This window comes from Haplochromis burtoni, unplaced genomic scaffold (assembly GCF_018398535.1).
Source record: "Haplochromis burtoni strain Fernald_Lab_line unplaced genomic scaffold, NCSU_Asbu1 Contig_65, whole genome shotgun sequence".
Classification (NCBI taxonomy): Eukaryota; Metazoa; Chordata; class Actinopteri; order Cichliformes; family Cichlidae; genus Haplochromis; species Haplochromis burtoni.
In genome coordinates this window covers 1,995,177-2,015,662 of record NW_024582426.1, presented here as the reverse complement: position 1 = coordinate 2,015,662, position 20,486 = coordinate 1,995,177, and the positions used below count along the sequence as shown (strand labels likewise).

Here is a 20,486-nt window from a genome sequence, read left to right as displayed (position 1 = left end):
TTTTATAGTTGATGTCAAATTATTTTAAACTCACTGGGATTTATTGATATTTATCAAAATGATAAAGCACTATGAGCTAGGTGTATATAATATTTTGTCCACCACTACTGACATTAATGGCAGTGGAAAAACTTCTGCAACCAACTTTACTATAATTTAATGGAGTGTCTCTCACAATAGCGTCCAATATGACCAAAGAGCTGAGTCAGAACCTCTCTGGCACAGTCTTAAGACAAACTGAATATGATAAGCTTTATAAATGAGATTTATTGCAGAGCTTCTGTGTTGGAAAAGATTATAGTTCGATAGGTGTATCTAACTGGCAACACAGCCTGGCTTAAGGACTGTGTTTTTCTAAACTCAGTCATGTACAAAATTGCTTTATTTCATGAATGCATTATGACATATTTCACCAAATGTGTCTAGCAAAAGTTTTGCCTGCTCAACAAAGTAAGGGAAAAAACAGAGACAGCCAACTGCAGACTGAAGTCATGCAAACTTGCAAAAATAAAAATTGGATTCTGCAGTTTAACCTCTGTACTGTTATGCTTTAGACAGGATGTGGAGAAGTGGTTAGTGCAGTGTGAACGAGGACATCTGAACTTCAGATCCTCACGGCCAGATGTGCAGTATGTGCTTAATGTGTCATTTGACTAAATGCTTTATTTTTTTTCCTATGATCGTATCCTCATACTCACAATCAGCAACTAAAAAGGCAGATGCTTTTGACAATTTTAACACCAACATGACCACCTAAACAGAACACAAAATCATCAAATCATAAAAAGGTATGAATTATTATGCCGCACATGCACAGAACATAAAACTTGTTGCTGTCACTGGCACCCGTCGTGCAGACATCTCTGCTGTGTTACGACCCACGGTGCTAAAAGCTCAGAGAGATCACAACTGCACACATGAAAGACACAGCATCTTAAATAACTCAGAACAAAAGCAAAACAACAAAACAGTAGGGTGGAGAAGATGGAGACTTATAGCTGGAGATTGTGAGAAGGGGGAATGTATATAAGCAGTCCTCTCCTCCTCCTCGGGCCCCTTCATCCCTCTCCCCGCTCATAATTAGCGGTTCGGCGTCGCTGCTCGTTTTGGGTTACTTTTATTCCTTACCCCATTTCCATGAAAACAGCAGTGGGACAAACAGACCCACATGTGTCTCTAAATGCAGCGAGAACAATAGTAGACAAAAAGTGGGGTGTATGAGTTCACTCCAGATGAAAGCTAGAGTGGGAAAACACAGGAATTAGTGAGGTTTTCGCTCACATGTTTTCAAATTGAGTTCTCGTATTGGATAAAATGCAGCGTGGAGGGCTGGAACAGCTTAATTTTGGCCTTGGTTGGTATACACCATGACAGTTAGTGGAAACTTTTCAAGAACGCTCTGCAGGCATTGTGAAATGCACTGTTGTCCAATAGCCAACATGTTTTAGTTATTTCTGCAAATTCAATGCACTTATGTAATGTGTAGCTCATTTAAAATACTTATACTTACCTTTGTGTCACTTGTATCTAGCAGCTATTTGGGCAGTGGTTTCTATTTGTCATAATTCTACTAAACATATCCAGTGTTTTGGCAAATGTTCTAAGGCATTTCAAACAAATTCATTTACAAATATTTCATCAGTGTGTACTTCTTCAAGTTGGCCATTCTGGTTCCAGTGTCTTACAGGCTGTTTCAGCACATGGCTACAGTTCTTTTTACTGCAGGACCAGATACTCCCCTTCTACTCCAGATAAAAACCAAGATATCGTCAGACACATTTGTACGAATGAAGTCCAATTGTTTAAAAAGTTGAAAACTAAAGGGTTAGAGGTGGAAAAAGATGGACACTTGGATGAAACAGAATATCTAAACTAAGAAAGAAAACACTAATAATATGGAATGAGGGGAAAGGAGGACATTTAACCATCACCAGATTCCACTCCAGCAGAGAGCCTGGGGGGTATTTCCCTATTCTTTGCACCCCTATGTCAATCATGTTACAAGGCAAGCAGAGAGATTGTTTCCCTCCACAGATGAGTTTCATTTCTAGCTCATACAAGATCAGTCCAAGAACAACAAAAGGCAACCTTCCTAAACACACACACGCACACACACACACACAGAAGGGAAGCTGTGCAGCATGCAGTTTTTCATCTTCATAGCGCCTAACAAATGCAAATACCAGCTCAATTTGAAAGCTGAGCTCTAAACCAGACACAGCAAGTGTTGTCACAACCTATAAACACTGAACCATTTAAAGTTGGAGAGGACTGGGTTCTGTACGCTCTGGCTGCTCAAATCAAACTAAATGCCCACTTCTAAAGAACAGGCTCGCACAACACTGAGATGACGCTGGACTTAATCAAATCAACAAATAAAGCCTTCCTCTAGAGTCAGAGGTCTCTGTAACATCACACAGGTCATTTGTGCTCTTATTGCTAACATGACATATCTATTTGACACATTCGTTTCCAAACACAGTCAGAGGTGGAAACCCTCTCTTGGTTCATAATAAAGACAAGTCTGACCCTGTCACAGATACACATATGAAATGAATCGGTGAACTTCACCTGACCATCCACTCAAACCATTTGGATCCAAACCTTTCAGCTTTGCATTACACATGGAGCAGTGCCTGGGGAGGTATAAGTAATTAATGACAGAGCAGGGATGGCAACAGTCTGTCTCTGATTGACCTGGTTTGACCCTCACCGCTTAGTTGCCATAGTGATTGGTCAGTCTCGTTCCCTATGGGTGACTGGGCAATTCCCTGGGGCCACAAGGTAGCCCACAGAACGGGCATGAGGTAACAAAGTGTTGGGGGCAGAGGAAAGAAAATTGTGCAGACTGGCGTCTCACAATTACACTCTGAAACAAAGAGAGGTTCTAGTCGAGAAGGTGGGCAACATCTTTTCAAGGGCCACACTGGCTAAGAAAAAGTGAAGGACCACATAATGGAAATGTGAACTGAAACATGACAACCATAATGCTGAGTACTGTTAAGCTCCATGAATTTCAATGCATGTTAATTTAGGCAGAATATATATTATATATTATAATATAATAGGGCAGCAGCACTATAATAAGTTGGTGTGGTGGTTAGCACATTGCCCTATAAAAAGAAGGTCCTAAATTTGACTCCATCATCTGACGGGGGCCTTTCTGTATGGAGTCTGCATCTCCCAGTGTTTGTGCGGGTTCTCTCTGGGTATTCTAGCTTCCTCCCACAGTCCAAAGACACGCACTTAGTTGGATTAGGTTGTCGGTCCCTCTGTGTTAGCTCTATGTCAGATTGTCAATCTGTCCAGAGTGTGCAGGTATCAGATTTAATTGTTAAGCTAACTTAAACTCTAATATAACTGCAGTAACAGACTTGGATATGCAACAAATCTGACAAGTTCATTTTTATGCATTTATTTACAGTTTGTTATCGATAATCCCTTTAATAGAGTGAATGACATCATAGTCTTTCAATCGTGTGATACTATACAACCTGAAACATCCTAAAACTACATCACATTTGTTATTTGACTTAAGTTACTGTATCTACAGCTGATTTGTGGCTTATTAAGACATTGACATGGCTTGCAACTACAGAACACATTAATTCGCCTTCATTCCTTTTTGCTTGTTTGAAAATTAATGTAGCCAGGGTAACATTAACCCCTGGCTAATATCCTATAATAAAGTCTCAAGATGAGTATTTATGCTGTGGCCATCTTGGTGCATGAAACACAACGTGATGGGATGATCTACACTCTTTGGTTGATGACTTGTGATTGATGAGTTGTTAGCTAATGATCATATCCTGGATGATCCTCCATTATGTCTAATAATTACTATAATTGTTTGCTATCATACATCCTTTATACTGTCTTAATACAGTCTTTGATTCTAATAAGATATTTATAAGCAATCTCACAAACTTGTGTCATTAAGCCTTTTGGGAGCAACTGGTCACATCTCTTTGCAAATTCATCATAATCTGTCTTAATGTCAATGTTAAAATACACAGCACAGAGCAGGCATGTTTACCCAATACCTGTGATCTGTAACACATCATTACAGAAGAAGAATGCCAGACACTTAAGTAGAGGCATTTAGGCAGTGGTACAGATTCAGTTATTCACCTTGAGTTTTATTAATGTCTCTGTCTCTTTATTGATTATGTTTCATGTTGTTTTCTTTTCCTTTTATGATACTGAGGGTGCGATTGAGATGGTAATGTGTAATTTACCCATGTTTGTCCTGGGCCTTGATTTTTATCACGACCAAAGTGGGAAGATTGTGTTTGTTTAATGGCTCACAAGTCAGAGCATTCACCTTTACTGAACTTATGCACAAGCCTGTATGATTAAAGGCAAGCTGAGAATGCAAGAACTAGCAGTGAGGTTTATCGTCCGATTGCTGATATGCTTTTTCCGATTAACTGACCAATAACAATAAATCTTCAATCTGATGAAACTCTTTCATCTACTTTTAGTTAAAAAGTATCCAAAGAGGACAGTCAAAGGTCCTGGAATGTTCTTCTGTCTCTATTTCAAATAAGAGAAATTAACACAAAGACGTATGTCCTGTGGGCTCTGACCTTCCCTGGCCTGTGCTCAGCAGGTAGTGACAAATGACCTGATAGTAAATCTGTCCTGAGGTGGAGCTTTTCTACAGCGAACACAGAGCCTGTTTGTGACAACAGGAAGTTGAGACAATCTCACCAGAATAAACACATTAAGGGATGCACACGCATGAATGGTTGCACGCACACATAGCTGTGCACACACGCACCTGCTTACAAGAACATCTGGATATAGTTTCAGATGCACAAAACCATGGGAAAAAAAAATGGAACACCAACAATGAGCAGTGACACGTAAAACTGAAGGCAGAGTCTGTGTGCCAGTCTCAGGAATATAAAGGTACGATGCGGTTCGTTGCTCGGATCCATCTGGGACAGTGGGTCATTGTTGGGCCTCTTGCAAACCCCCGCCATCTTCCCTAATGGTCAGCTTTTTCTACGGTCTTCCCTGTTAACAATCCAAGGATGAATGCTGTGTATTGTGGGATTTTTCCCAGTCTGTGGTGTCTTTTTGGAGCATGCTCAAATGAAGTCTGACGCCAGAAGGCCAAGTCAGCAGACCACACTAACCTGATTCACCACGGATGGAGAGTGTTAGTGGAAGCTTTATGAGCCCCCCCCCTTACCTTCTGATCATGTTCCCTAGACCACCTCACCTAAACACTGCAAGATGACAGTGCACCTCAGCACAACAAATTTCAGGAATATCAAAAGTGTGCCTAAGTGGAGAGAGCAGTGTAAATGATCTTCAAGAAAGATCAACGATTTCAGCGCGATGAAAGTTTGGTCTGAGCAAGGGTGAGAAAAACGAGTTTCCTTTGGCCAACGCTGTGAAAAACATTCTGCAGAAACCTCAAAACACACACACTCGTGGGGGAAAAAACTCAAGGCCACATGAAAAATCCTCCTGACATGAAGGGCTTTGAGTCTGCAGTTTAACAGGCGCAGTAAACAATAGAAACCAGAACAAAAGATATCCGCAGATGTACATATGTGACAGTGCAACTCTGCCTCGATACAGAGCGAGGGGCGCTTTAAGTAGAAGAGAAAATGTTCAGTATATCAAAACCTTATGAGACCATCTTATTCCCCACCTTTAAATTTTAGAGCGCTGCAGCGTTGTAATTCTACAGCTATTAACATCAAAGCAATAAAATTTCAGTTCAGTGGGCTGAGATATAGATTTAGTAGAAAGACGTAGAGCACTTAAAACGCAGCACATGCAAATGACTATTGAGCTGTGAAGTGAATGCAGCAAGGCCTAATATGAAGCAACTTGATTGAGCCTTCCTGTGTTACTTGATTTTCCAGGGGAGGCACAAACTGAACACAATTATAGCCAGCAGGATGGCGAGGCGATTAAGGATAAGTAATGCAGAAAGCCGGGTGAGTCAAGCACCTATCTGTCTGAAAGAAGAGAGGTAATGATAACAGGAAGTGAGATGAGTTGATTTTGCCCTCTGGCCTACCAACCCATCACCTCTGCTAAAAAGCCCCCCCCCTCTATAAACAGACCTCTCTCTGCCTATTAAACAGATAGTACATTAAGGCTGAGCTGTGCAGAACAATGTAAACACAGCCGTCTCAGGATACTGGTGCTGGAAAGGGGGGGTGTTGGCTTGACATGGGGGCTATTCCTGGGTCTTCCTGGGAGTGATCATCATTGCTCTTCCCCCTTACTATAATCCTTTCCAACTAAACACAGGAAGGAAGAGATAGGTAAATAACTTGATCTTCTGATAAACTAATTTCTTTCCCACTCTACATTTTTATAAAGCTTGTTATGCTTGAAAATACAGAGGCGTGGACTTTAGTGGAGTACAGGAGTTCACATGGGCCATGTGATGTGAGCTTATGCTGTAGTGAGCCATATGTTTGTGGAACGCATCACAGAGGAACAGTAATCCTGCTCAAGACATATTTAAAAGGAAGCCTGTTGAAGTTATAGAAAAAAATGGGTAAGGAAACAGGAGCTGAGAGACAAAGAGTCCACTTTGTAGAGAAACAGACAGGAGTTGATCCTGAACCTCCTGTGGTTTCTTCTGTGAGCAAATCTGCATTGCTCCAGGGCTAACAAACTCACAGAGAGGATAATACACGGGCTGGATGAGGGAGAATGTGGTACAGAAAGTGGATGGATGGGGAGACGGTCAGTCCAGGTCAGTACAGATGTGAGGCTGTTAAACAGTAGGGAACTAGAGGAGGTCAATGGTGGACATCTCAGGGCAGCACCCCGAAGTCATTCACACCCCTTTGTTACAATCTGGAGGAAAACAGAGAAAACAGCAGGGACACAGTGGTGACAGAACATAAGGGGGAATGTCTGGGATGTGGGGATAGTCTCCATACCCTGGGGAAAGGCCAATTACAGGCTTAAAGCCTCCTGCCTGTCTCTGGCATGCAGCTCAGATAAGATGAAAGTTACTTGGGACCAATATCAACATTTTTCCCCTCTGTCACCATAAGAAATGATGCAATCCAGATGTTGCATATATAACTGCATGAGCATACGTATTGTGGGTGCACTTTCTTACAGCTTTATATAAAAGGAGATGACATGGGTTTTTATTGTCAAACTACTAACATACTGCAGACCTGCAGGTTTGATTCTCTGCAGATCATTGTACATCCAAGAGTGTCAAGGGATAAAGGTTGAGGGTCACGAGTCTTTAGGGCAGAGCCCACTGACACTGTCCTGGGGGTTATTAATGGAGTGTTAGGGTCACCAGGCTCCACCCTGGCTGTATAATAATTTATAACACAGACGTCACCAAATGCATAAACAAATAATAATAAAAAAAAAAAAAAACTATTCTGGACTTATCTTGATGAATTAACCATGCCTCATGGTGAACTGTAGGTTTTCAGTGTGCTTGCAGAATAATTTGTGGACGATTATGAAAGAGGGTCTCACAGGTTGAGCATTTTTAACTAAATTGTTTCTGTGGAAATATTGCACAAAAGCCCCATTTAAACAGATTTTAGGATAAGACTGATTCAACACTCTGTCAGCTCAAAAGACCCAACTAGGGAGCAGCTGCAATCAAAAAGTAGCCTTTTATGTAATTTTTCCTGAAATTTGCAGGTCAAACTCTGTCTAATCTTGATGACAGAAAATAATTACACTTCATCCTGGTGGTTAGCACTGTTGCCTCACAGCTAGAAGGTCCTGAGTTCAATTCCACCATCAGGCCGGGGTCTTTCTGTGTGGAGTTTGCATGTTCTCCCCGTGTTTGCGTGGGTTCTCCCCAGGTACTCCGGCTTCCTCCCACAGTCCAAAGACATGCAGTTAGTGGGGTTAGGTTAATTGGAAACACTAAATTGCCCATAGGTGTGAATGTGGGAGTGAATGTGAGTGCGACTGGTTGTCTCCTGTCTATGTGTTAGCCCTGTGACAGACTGGTGACCTTATGACAGCTGGGATAGGGTCCAGCGCCCCCCACGACCCTGAAAAAGGACAAGTGGAAGCGAATGGATGGATGGATTTTTTTCCAAATGATTATGATAAAGAAAATGAAGGCTGACATCCCACTGAGGCACATACACTGACACTCACACCTGAGACTGAAGTCAGTATGGTGGGAATGGTGCAACTTGTGAGGGATATCTAGTATTAAGTCGGACCAATTCAGTTCATATTTGTAGTTGCTCAGATCCTGCCAACAAAAACCAACAGATACTTACATTTTCAATCTTATCTGAACTAATGAAATAATGGGGGTTATTTTTTTTTTTTCATATCCTGTACATAGAAGAGGTTTTACAATGTTATCTATCTGCCATAAAGTAATGTTAAGGGTACTGGTTTTGGATTCATAGCTCAGTTTTAGTCATATAAACACCATTTCAGACTACAACACAAACATGCAGCTAAAGCAGAGACAGCGATAAGAACCAGGCAACCAGTTTGAGTTACCCTTGGGAGATGGGGACATACAGCCGAGTGCAGCTTTCTGTCTGAGCAGCGCTGTGACCAGCAATAACTCTGAGTTTGAATGTTTGCAGAGGCATGCCCTGGTAATCCCAGCAGAGTAAAGCAACAGGCCGGGGTGAAAGAGGTTAGCTCCTCTCTATTGCACTGCTGTCATCACTTCCAAGTTCAGTGATGTGACAGACTAATCAACAGTAGGCTGGACAGCACGCTATATAGAGACACTACGTACCTTAATAAAATCGGTCTTTTAAAAAACATGAACTTGCAAAGTCTACTCTCCGTGGGAGGGATGTACAGTAGAAGTGTGCATGTTTAGTTTGGGAAGGCTGAGGTCCTGGCTGGGATGGTGATGGGAAGGTAAAGCAGTGAGTGTTCCTGGAAGTGGTGAAAGAGTGAGCCTGTTGAGTTTTGCCTTAGCTGCCCCACCCCTTCTAGCTTGCCTAGTACTACACATTCTGTGGACTGGAGAGCCTCCAAGCCTGTTCAATCTGAACCATTCAGATGAAACCCCAGTCTTATGTCAGACAGCCAGGGCCAAGAACAGTGAGGGAGGTATAAGAGCAGGCAGGGTGGCACTGCCAGCCAAGATGATATCTGGCTCACACACACGTAACAACTCTATTAAGGAGGTAATAAATCTGGTGGCAGTATAAATACTAAGTATCACACTAACCACATTTATTTCACAGTCCCACTAACATGCTGACCTCCAAAACCACATCTGTACCCTTTTCTGATTAACCTCCAAGCAGCAAGACCCTCACAAGTACTCAAGTACGACCGGACCAGAACACTATTCTACAGCAGCTCAGGTCACATAGTGGATATTACGCAGCATCTTACACGACCTGTGTTTTTGAACCTTTATTTCACCAGAAATTGATATATTTGAGATATTAGAATCTCTCTTGTGTGCTTCTGTGTTTGTAGCCAACTTTTGGGAAAGGCATGAACTAGGCTAGGCCTTGAACTCATTGGTCCTTTGCCTCAGTTCGGTCACTGCCCATCCAAAGCCCCAGTGAACCACAGAGGTGTTGGTCTGAATGAAGTCACACTGTCCACCAGCAATGGAGCGTCCAGCTCTGGTCGGTCATACCCACAGCAGCCCTAACACACTCAGGCAGAGCAAACACATCCAGACTGCCAGGCAGAGCTGAAAGGCATTTCATCCCGCCATTTTATAGAGTAATTAACTTCTCTCTGTCCATGTTGAGCAGAGGGGGGAAAAAAACGGACTCATACGGAGATTAAATAAACAGAGGGGGCACAGAGGACACACAACTCATTTCCCTTAATTCCTCAATAAAACTCAAGCCAGTTTTGATTGCAAACAACCCTCAAATTGCGCTCAAGGCCTGCTTGTGAGATTTGATTCTTGAAGAATGCAATTTTGAACTTGGGGCAAGTGCCACGTATCCTACACTGTTATTAACATAGTCACCATCAGCTTAATGAGACACAGTCACTTTAATGAAGTTAGTTCTCATAAGATACAACTAAAACTAAAAAAAGGTGTGGTGAGAAATTATCCAGGTATAGCAGACAACCATGGGGCAGTGGATCAAAGTGGGTTCATGAAGTAAATGGATATTGGAACAGTAAGCCCTAAAGTCTTCTTCCTTTATTAAGTAAAACAGGGATGGCCCCAGCTGAGGATGAAGGTTTATGAGGTTGTTTTCAAATTCTAATTTGGCATGGGGCATGGCTAAGAGCTTGTTTTGTTTTTCCGTGCCTTAGTTTAATAAGTTCCTAAATACTCGGCTGTCTTACTGCTTGCTTTACAGCTTCAGGAGTATAGAGCGACTCAATGAAAATACCAAGGTAAGAGAAGCAGGAAATGGCTTTGTATTAGTGAGCTCATAGCTTGGCGCCATTAAGATTGTGTGTTAGAAAGTACAGAACATGTACTAATCACTGCTGTGGAGGTGAATGAGTGATGACTGACTGCGCTCTCATTTTTGATTTATTCGTTATACTCCGCCTCCTTCCCCCGACTTATCCTGCGACCTTTAAAAGCTCAAAGACACATGTACATGTGCCTCCACCATAAAAGACCTCCTGTAGATTCAAAGGCTCTACACGAAATCATGGCAATCTAGCGTTTTCTCCGTGTTTACTTGATCGGAATGTTTTCCCTACAAGCAAAACTGACCTTGTTTATGACAGAGAGGAATCTGTTTTTTCCTGTTGCTGTCAGTTTAACACAACATTCTTGCCACCATCTTGCTAACCACAAACACACACCTACCTCCTGCGCACTGGTAAAAACATATTTACTAACAGGAGCGATGTTAATTAAAAATGCTAGCGAATATGCAGTTTTCCAGTTTAGTTAAAACTATCAGTGTCGCTTTATTTCAAGTTATTATCTAACATCGATATGTGTTGTTGAAGTTATTTCAGTCACACTTCTCATACTCTAAAAGAAAATTACTTTCATCTGAAATAGGCTACTGTGTTGCAGTTGAAGAGCTCAAAAATGTGTCAATCTGTCATAGGTGGTATCGCATTTTTAAGATGTTCACATCCCATTTAAAAAGGAAAACATCAAGTTTTCATCAGCTCTAGCACATATGGATAATAAGGCCGTGTAAGATGAGCGCGCACCTGCAGCAGCAGCCTCTCGAAGGCCAGACAGGAATCCCAGCGAGGCAGGCTTGGGTGTCGGAGAGTCTGAGCCGTGGCCAGGCCCAGCTGAAGCACCCCACAGTGACTCTCTAGCGCCCCTCGACTGCTCCGGAACAGCTGGATGTAGGAGCACAGCTGTTCGGGGGTCACACGGCCTGAAAGGAGGGAAGATGATACAGTTATCATCTAGCGAGCAATTTGGAGCCGTAAGAAATGAATCAATCAAAATCTGGCAAAGATCGTTGTATACAGTGCAATCAGAAGGTTTACAGACGCCTTGACTTTTCCCACACATTTTATAGCCTTAGGATGAAATTGTTCAAAATTAATTTCATCCAAACATAACGACAAAGTGAAAACAGAATTGTTGAAAGGTTTGCCAATTCATTAAAAAGAAAAATCTGAAATATTACATTGACTTAAGTATTCAGAGCGCTTGCTGTATTTGGCTCAGGAGCCTCAGAACATGAAGTTATCAACTTTGATCGAATTCCCTCCTTCCTGATGTTTTAGGTGGAAGGAAGGAGACCTAAACCTGGTGGTTACTCACACTGAGCTACAAAGATTTGGGGTGAAGAAACTTTCGAAAGGGCAACTACCTTTGAAGCACTAAACTTTATGGCGGAGTGGACCCTCTACTCAGTAAAAGATGCGTCAAAGCTGGATTGTATTTTACATTAAAAAGGAATGAAAGGAATCCCACACTCTAAGCAACAAAACTTTGGAGCCCCGTGGTTATCGATTTTTAGGGCGTAAAAAACCCCCAACATTCCGCCATTTATAAAATCTCCTTGTCTTTATCATGAACCTGAAACTGAGACTTTGAATTCTAGCATTAGCCCACTTTCTTCTGGATCACAACTACTATAAACCTTTCTGATGATGATTGATGATGATGACGATGACGACCATGAATTGGAGACACAATTTGTCATAAAATCATCCAAATCATTAAATACTGAGTCGAACTGAAGTTGTGTCAACTAATTCCCATGAAAACATGAATGAAAACTTTAAGTTCTAGTTACTTTTTTTAAAAATTTAATTACTAAACGTTTTACTTTTATTTTAGTCAAAAGATACATACCAAATGTAACTGAAATACTGGAGTACTGATAAGCTTCAATTTTGAAATTCATCAACTTCTAAAAACTTAAGGCAGTTGGTTACCTTAATTTGTTTAAGTTCTGCTAACTTTTTTGGGTTTACAGTGTACAAACATATTCTATACATACAGCATTTTAAGAATTATATTAAGGGAAAATGATTAGACTATACAGTGGTCCCTCGCTATAACACGGTTCACCTTTCGCGGCCTCGCCGTTTCACTGATTTTTTTTAGTGCAATTTTGTTTTGCGTGCTTTTGTGTGTGTGTGTTTTCATTGTGTTCTGTGTCCTGATCGGCTGTAGACCATTGTCAATCAATCTCTTCTGTGCCATGTCTCCTGTCCAGTACAGAATGCGCTGGCCTTGTCAAATTTACATAAATCTTCGATTGCTAGCACTGTGACTCTTAAGTTGGTTTCATTCTATAATACTGGACTTATTTTTCTACGACGGTTTGAACTTTGAGAGTGTTTAAACAAGAGAGAAAAGTGTGAAAATGTTCATGCCTGTCTGAGAAAAGTGTATAAAGTGTGTAGTGAGAGGTTTTACAGCCTTAAAATATCTATAACAATTGTAAAAAATAATAATTTGCAGATTTCGCCTATTGCGGGTTATTTTTAGAACGTAACTCCCACACGATTAACGAGGGAACACTGCACACACATAGAAGGGAAGAGCCAAAAGCAGAAACAACAATAACCTTTTACCAAGCATAACAGCATTAAAAAAAAAAAATCATACACTTATCTTGGGGCAGAGGGGAATGACTGAGACTAAAGTAGAGCATAACTTTATCTTAACAGGCAACAACTCCACAGGGTGAGAGAAAGCAAACTGCACGGCTTGCGTGAGTGTTGCCGTGTGACAGTCACAAGGGAATATTCTCTATATGTGCTTGTTCCTGCGTAGTTTGTGTGACTGTTGTTAGTCAGTGACTCATAAATGTTGCACTATGTAAGCATGTGTGTAGGTGCTTAAGCATGTCTACATATAGCTGAGGTGCAGCAACACTGACAAGAGGCACTGAACCCGTGTTGAGTATGACTAATAACTGTAAATCAGAAGTTTTCACTGATTATTTATAGAGGTAGCAGAAAGAGTCCAGACTCCTTTTACTGTTTAGGAACCTCTGAATCTCCCCTAACTTCTCCCATTTAAAGAGACAGGAAAAGCAGTGCAAAGGGTGTAAAGTCCAGGGGTGGTATGAAGCGCGGCTTAGAGGTATGAGAGGTTGTGTCAGGGGCTGGGATAGACAAAGGGCACACATTAACTTGCCATAAAGCCTACTTCTTTATGTTGATGTTCTGAACCAGCACCAGATGTGGGAGTATTTCCTGTTGGACTACATGGCCAGTGTTTTCTTTAGTGAGGCAAAACATATGACCAGAAGAGAAACAGACAGGCAGGATACAAACGAAACAGAAATCTAAAAAGACATTAGAACTAGAAATGCAAAAAGGCACATGTTAAACTGGACGACAAAATGTGTAGCTTTGTACTATTTTCAGAAGGGATACTTGGGAGAGCCACACAAAGCTGCTACCAAAGTTATATTCACAACAGCTAATCAGTAAACACGACAGGAACATATATTTCCATATGTATGTGTTGGGAAACACCTTCTGAAATGAACTGAAGGACTGAGTGCACTGGGTGGCATTTAAAGACAAAACAGAGCAAGCGCCTCCGAAGGCGAATCAAGTTTCTTGTTGAATTTAAAGTATTTTTAAAGAATAAGCTCCAGTCCAGACAGAATACTGAAAAGCTCTTTTGTGAGCATATCCAGCCATAAAAATCCTGGCAGTATAACTAAAGTTCACAAAGCTTCATGTGCCAACCATAATTCAGCACAGAACCAGGGAATAATTTCACCCAGAATGGTATCCTGTAGGCTAAAGGTAATCGGAATTTACAGCTACAGCAGACCAGATGAGAATGAGAAAACGTAAAACATCGGAAAGAAACACGGAGAAAGTACTTTAGCCAAGAAAGCCTCACAAAAGCCTCCACTCCATTACACAATCAAACAGTCCTGGTTCAGCCTTAGCTCTTATCTGTGTCTCTAAACTTCCTTCAAAACAGTGCTATGATTCTTCAGGCATCCTGTTGCCAGATGCAAAATGAATCTGTTTTACATTTTCTCATTGTCATCTGATCTGTCAGCTGAGCTCTCATTTTAACTACCATAGCTGCAGCAAAACAGAAGAACTGTTTTAAAACGAAATGTTTGCATCTGTAAATTTGAATGCATTTCAAGAACCGTGCATTCCTTTCTGGTGGTGACAAGCGCCAAGTACAGAAATATTTCCATTCAGTCTTCAGTGCATTGGGTGTGCATGGAATAAAAAGCTATTCAAAATAAATATAAATAATATCAGTACTTCAGAATGTCAGTTTTGTTAAGAAGAACCCTACATACATATGAATCAGCAGTACTGGAGTTTCTGTAGCTTTTCCACACAAGATGGTAGAGAAACCTGAACCTTTTGGACATTGCAAGAATCTTCTGGGTGCATTTATTGCAAAGTCAGCCATAAAGCAAATCACATTTTTAATCTCTTGCTATAAACATCTGGATCTTCTGCGCATTTTAGCCTGATGTGCAGAAGTGGCGATTGAGACTTGGCTATGATCAAAGTCTTCAACAATGTAAGAAGGGGCAAGGGCCAACAATGATTTAGTCCGGTTACTGGAAGATGACTTGAGTTTTAGGTGCACAGGGTTACTCAGAGGGTAAGTGATGTCTGATGTCGGAGTGAAGCTGAGCGGTAGCCTGCCTCAGCAGCTGGACAGCCTCATAAGTAATTCTGTGTGGATGAGGACACAGGAAGGCTCAGAGATTTTTATTTATGCACTCCAAGAGGAGGAACATGTTGGAGCCTTTATCTGAGGATGTATGTTAGGGACCCTTTTAAGACTTTACTGTACATTAGAGCAGAGGCTACAAGTGGGCAGCTACACAGTCGCAGCACTTAGTGTCTTCAGTGTCTCTCCAAAAAAAGCTTTTATCTCTGGTTTTTCTTTAGTTCAAACTTAAAGTAAATTTCAAACTGAATCTGTTGGGGTGGGAGACTTCATTCATTCAAATTCAAGAGTGATGTTTGAAGTGCATCACTGGAAATTTTGATTGTATCGTTTCTGTGGTTAACACGACTAATAGGACAAATCTATGTTTACAAATGAAATGATTCTTATTCCTTAAACGTAAACTAGGATGCTTTGAAATTTTAAAAGATCTGAGTGTCACAATATGGCTCAAGGGCCATGACAAATAATGGGAAGAAATCACTTGAAACAAAATCTACCAATTTATTAAATTAATTAAGTAGAAAACTATAGTACTCAATGAGGGGTTCTAATCAGTGTGTCAGTAGTTGGATGACTGAATGTTAATAAGTATGCATAGTGTTGTGCATTTTAAAAAACCTAAAATGACAAACCCAAAACCAACCATACAAATAACATGGTGCTGGGTAAATGGAGAAAAGGGATGCAAGAGCTAATAAGTCAGCTTTTAAATGCTCCAGGTAGACTGGCCCTGGCTATCATGAAGCTGCAAGACAACACAGCAGGCTCTGGCTAAGGGACACAAGTTAAACAGTTTGTGTGGATGTGACTGGTAGTAACATAATGCAGACCTGCAAGAGCAGAAAAGAGATGATATACAGAAATTAGAGCGACATTTCCTAGGACGAGTCATTCACAAAAGGTCAATGTGCAATCTTGTAATTTTGAAGAAAGAGATTTCTATCTATATTTTGGCTTGTATCTGCCATCCACCTCTTCACAAAATTTCACAAATACATTCAATATAAAATTCAACAATTTTTCATAGAAACAGAAGCAAATACGACTAAAAAAAATGCTACGATCAGGTCTTCATTTCATTTGCTTTAAAAGGTAACGTGCAATTTAAAAGGTTCCTTGTTCTGCGTGTTTAACTCATTTAAAATTCACTTCTTAAGGTAAATTTATGAATTATGCTACGTGAGCTGGTGACACTGTTGGGACAAATCGATCAAATCAATCATAAGCATCTACATTGGTATGGGAACCCTGGTATAAATGCAGAAAAGCAGAAAAATAGACACTGGAGAGATCCCAAATTTGATTTAACACTTGGCAATTCACCTGCCAAGTGTTAAATAAATCCGACGAACATTTGTTAAACAGACAAAAAAAAAAAAAAAATTGCTCCTTTATGGTGACAGAGAATCCAATTCAACAAAAACAAAACAAGAAATGAATAGGCCTGCCTTAATTACTAGATAAAATATAACATTTTTCCTCTTACTCACATGTATACATGTGAGTATATAAATTTAGTTTTCAAAAGGGAGAAATTACACTGCTAAACATAAACACATCTTTGCAGTTACAAAAATTTATTTTTCCCCAAATCAACTGTCCGCTTGACTCACGCTCCTCTGTCGTTAAAAGGCCGGACTGTGCCACAGGAAGAAAGGTCCTGTCAACACATCCCATTTACCGCGCGGTGTCCGTGCACGCAGCACATACACAGAGGGTATAAACTTGTGACGCACGCATATCCACGCATATATACAAACACAAGCAGATGGATGAGATGAACGCACGTTTATGGAAGATGAAACCGAAGCTGTCCAGCTAATTCCCTGCAAAGAGCAAAAACACCAAAGATAAACACTGGACTCTGCAAAACCACATACTGTACATATCCCTACACAGAGCTAGGGAATTTCATCATTCTATTGTGCTGTGAGAAACCTGACGGGTTATATCAGGCGCTGAGAAATTGATTATTTTCTGTTTCTCACAGGATGATCTTATCCTGCTGAGATGAAAAGAAGCCAAGTTGGGTCAGTCTGTATGTGAAAATTTAGGGCCTGGAATACAGCGATATCCTCTTTTCTCCTCTGATCTGCATAACCCCACCAGAGTGAGAACACTCTTGGGTGCAGGGGAAAATTTTCCTCTCCTAGCGAGCGAGTGGGCACTGAGAGAGCAGATAGGTATTAATGCTAAGTGTTTTGTGTTACTCGGTTTAGCTTGGTCTCAGGAGCAGAGCATGATGGATTGAAAACTCTGCTGGTGGGCAGGATGGGAACTGTGGGGGGTGCTATGGGAGCTCAGGGGGTTTTGTGAATTCTGGTCCTCTGCCAGCGGGGTATAAAGGTTCAGTGTTAAGGATATTACAGTACCCCCTTCTCTCACTGCTTCTCTCGTTTTCTCTCTCTCAGCAAAAACATTAAGTTAACAGGCTGTCAGTGAACCAGCGGGAGAAGCTTCAGTGCTATACCTTCTTTATACATTTTGCTTTTAGCGTCACTTGATGTTGCGTATTTCTCTCAATAAAATCTAAAAGCCTGCACACATCTGGAATTAGAGGGACTGCCGTGTGTGAAAGGAAACAGCCATGTGTAGATTTGGACGCCAGACAGAGTGCCTTGGGTGTGAGCATATGTGTGCGACCTCCAGCATATTACAACCTGCCTGTTACGAGAGACAAGACCTTCTTTACCTCATAGATTATAGGAGCTAAGGGACCACAGTGCCCCTCCCTTTTACACCCCCTTTTTTGCCAGATGCTAACCTGCATATTAGCCATGAACGGGAGTGTGTGCGTATGTGTGTTTGTGGGAGTGTAGTACATCCATTACCTCTTTAAGTCAGAGGGTAGCATAAAGGTGAACGTGCACAAGGACACTCTACACTCGTGCACGTAATGACTTTATTTTTGTGTGCCTACGCATATTTTTATCCCTCGATTCAGTCCCTTTGCTTCATTAACAAACAACAAAAGTTTTCGAAAGCAGCATGTGTGCAAGCAGCATGTGTGTGTAAGTGTGTGTCATAGAGCCAACATGTGGTTCACATTTCCTTCTGTGGCCACATGGGCAAATACACAGCAAGGCAAAGAAGCTTGATTTCAATAGGAGGTGCTTTTGTAATGTTTTTGAGAGTGCTGAAAAACATGACAGAAGTAGCACATGATTCTCTTTAAGCAAGAAAAATTTTACATACTTTATATGATACGACTGTTCTGTGTTTTGTATAAGTTAGTCTTTAATTAATGTGAAACATGATGTGGGCTCTGTTCCTTCCACGGCATCGTGGTTCTTACCCATGCTCATCTTGATTGGCAGATTCTCTTTACTGGCTGCTTCCACTAGTTGCCGGCGGACCTCTATCACCCCCTCTTTGTGTTTACTGGTCAGCATGGCGTCCCACAGAGACCTTGCAGATGACCTGATAGGTAGAGCAATCAAAACAGGTTAAGTTTAGTCATGAGGAAAACATAACACTGCAATAGAAAGTGAACTGTGTTTTTTAGCACTAACAAGCTGAGCAATGGTTACTTTTCTTGCTTGTTTGTTCAGAGTACACAGAACAAGATGAGCATGATTGAGCTCAAGCCTCAGTGATACTGGTTGGGGACTGGTGACTCCCCGATGGGAGCCCTCACAGGAAAAAACTGAAATCAACAGAGGGAACATTAGGAATGTTTTGCATCCACCTTAAAGATCTGTGTGCCAACATTCCTCTGGACTGATAACCACCGTCCTTACAAAAGTAAGTCTGGAGACTGAGACTCGTCTTTGTGCCATCTCAGGCCCTAGTGGGTTTTTTTTTTTAAATACGCTATTACGAAACACACTCTAATGGGAGACTGGCGGCAAGGCATGCGTTTAAGACCATTACCATCTGCTTGCAAGCAGAAACGCATTCAAATCTTTCCCCAAAATAATCTAAGAGTGTCACTGAGGAGCCTCATCATCATTAAATGAATAGAAAGTGACATTTTTCTTACAAAACAGCCTCTATATAAGAATTTCAGACCATATTTTATGTCTCTGTACAAGTTGGTCTAGTTTCTTTTCTTTTCCCCCCCTCATGATAAGAAAACTTAAACTTTGCTGGTTGAATAAAAGGACATAAAAAGCTTACATCATTGTCTGTGCTTTTGACAGCTATTCAGACAAGCGGTCATGATCTTCCACATACTCAGGAGTGCCCAGAAACAAAGTAGAGAAAGAGACTACACTGAGAAAATGAACAGAGGACAGAGAGAAGGTAGGAGGGACCTAGTTGACAAATCCACTCTGTTTTTCTTTTCTTTCGTCTTTTTTAAGAACTTTTTTTCTTCGCTCGCCTTTTCTCCTTTCTAACTGCTGCCATGTGTTTAATATCAGATGTAATCTGTTCCAGACGTTGGGCAGGGGCTAGATGGGGAGAAGAGGGGCTCACAACGGGACAGCCGCCATCTTCACACTAGAACTAGACACAAAGACCAGCAAGTACGACTCAGCCGACAACAAGTGTTAAATACAGAAAGACTGATACAGTAAAAACTTTGGGAAAATAAGGAAAGATGAATCAGATAGAATCATAATAATTACCTGATTTTCTGAATACTTTGCAGATTTTTCTGGTTAATGAAGAGTCATGGCAGGGGCCCATTCCCTGAAAACTCGATGATGCATTAAAACTGCTAAGACTAATCAAATCACGTCCCACATGCTTGTCATGGCTGAAATACCAATATTGTGACTTGACCGGGCCATATGTGAGTAACCACAAGCTTGTTTGAGGGTGTGTGCATGTATATGTCTGTGCGCAACCTTGCACATCTGCATGTGTTCTTGTAAGTTGGAGGGCCTCGGCAGAGTACAAATGAAATATGGTTCTCATTTGGCTTATTGCCCACCCAACCCCCCAAAAACCACAGACGTCCCACTCCCCTGATGCTTTCCTCAGGCCATTTGGTCAGACGAAGGTGGGGGTTTGAGCTAGAATAATCCCCCCGGGGGTGAAGTTTATATTGGCAGGGTGTGAGACAGAATCAGCCAGAAACCTTATTGAGTAACTAGTCTACTATGGAAAGGGGTAGGAGGTGGGGTGCTGGGAAACTGGGGTTCGCGTGTTTGGTCATCTGTTTTTTGTTTTTTTTTCTGAGTGCGAAGTGCAGAGTGAAGGCTCTCTTAGTTGAAAGGCTGCTCACACAGAGACTGAAGGGGGCACTCTTGCACCTGACTTGTGTACATCACGTTGAACGCCCGGTCTAGCTTGCTTGGATATGTTGAGTGGGGGTTTAAAGTGTTTGGGTGTTTGTACCCAAAGTAAATTCCATTAGTAATGAGTTTTGTAACATTTAAAAATAGCTAAACATCAAATACTTGCTTGAAGAAAAATCTGTGTTCTATTTTAAAGAATGGCCATGTAAATGTCTGTTAACGTTCCTCCTACCACATCGAACCCATTA

General features: G+C 41.2%; 1 protein-coding gene across 2 annotated transcripts in view; it reads right to left on the bottom strand.

The window, feature by feature from the left end:
• The window catches only part of scfd2 (sec1 family domain containing 2), a 60,107-nt gene that overhangs the window by 28,975 nt on the left and 10,646 nt on the right, over positions 1-20,486 (bottom strand). For both annotated transcript variants that reach the window (XM_014333886.2, XM_042221393.1), the window contains exons 3-4: positions 18,348-18,472; positions 11,116-11,291 (exon numbers count right to left, since the gene is read on the bottom strand). In XM_014333886.2, coding sequence (XP_014189372.2) covers positions 11,116-11,291; positions 18,348-18,472 — 301 coding nt within the window. The remainder of the gene's footprint in view (positions 1-11,115; positions 11,292-18,347; positions 18,473-20,486) is intronic.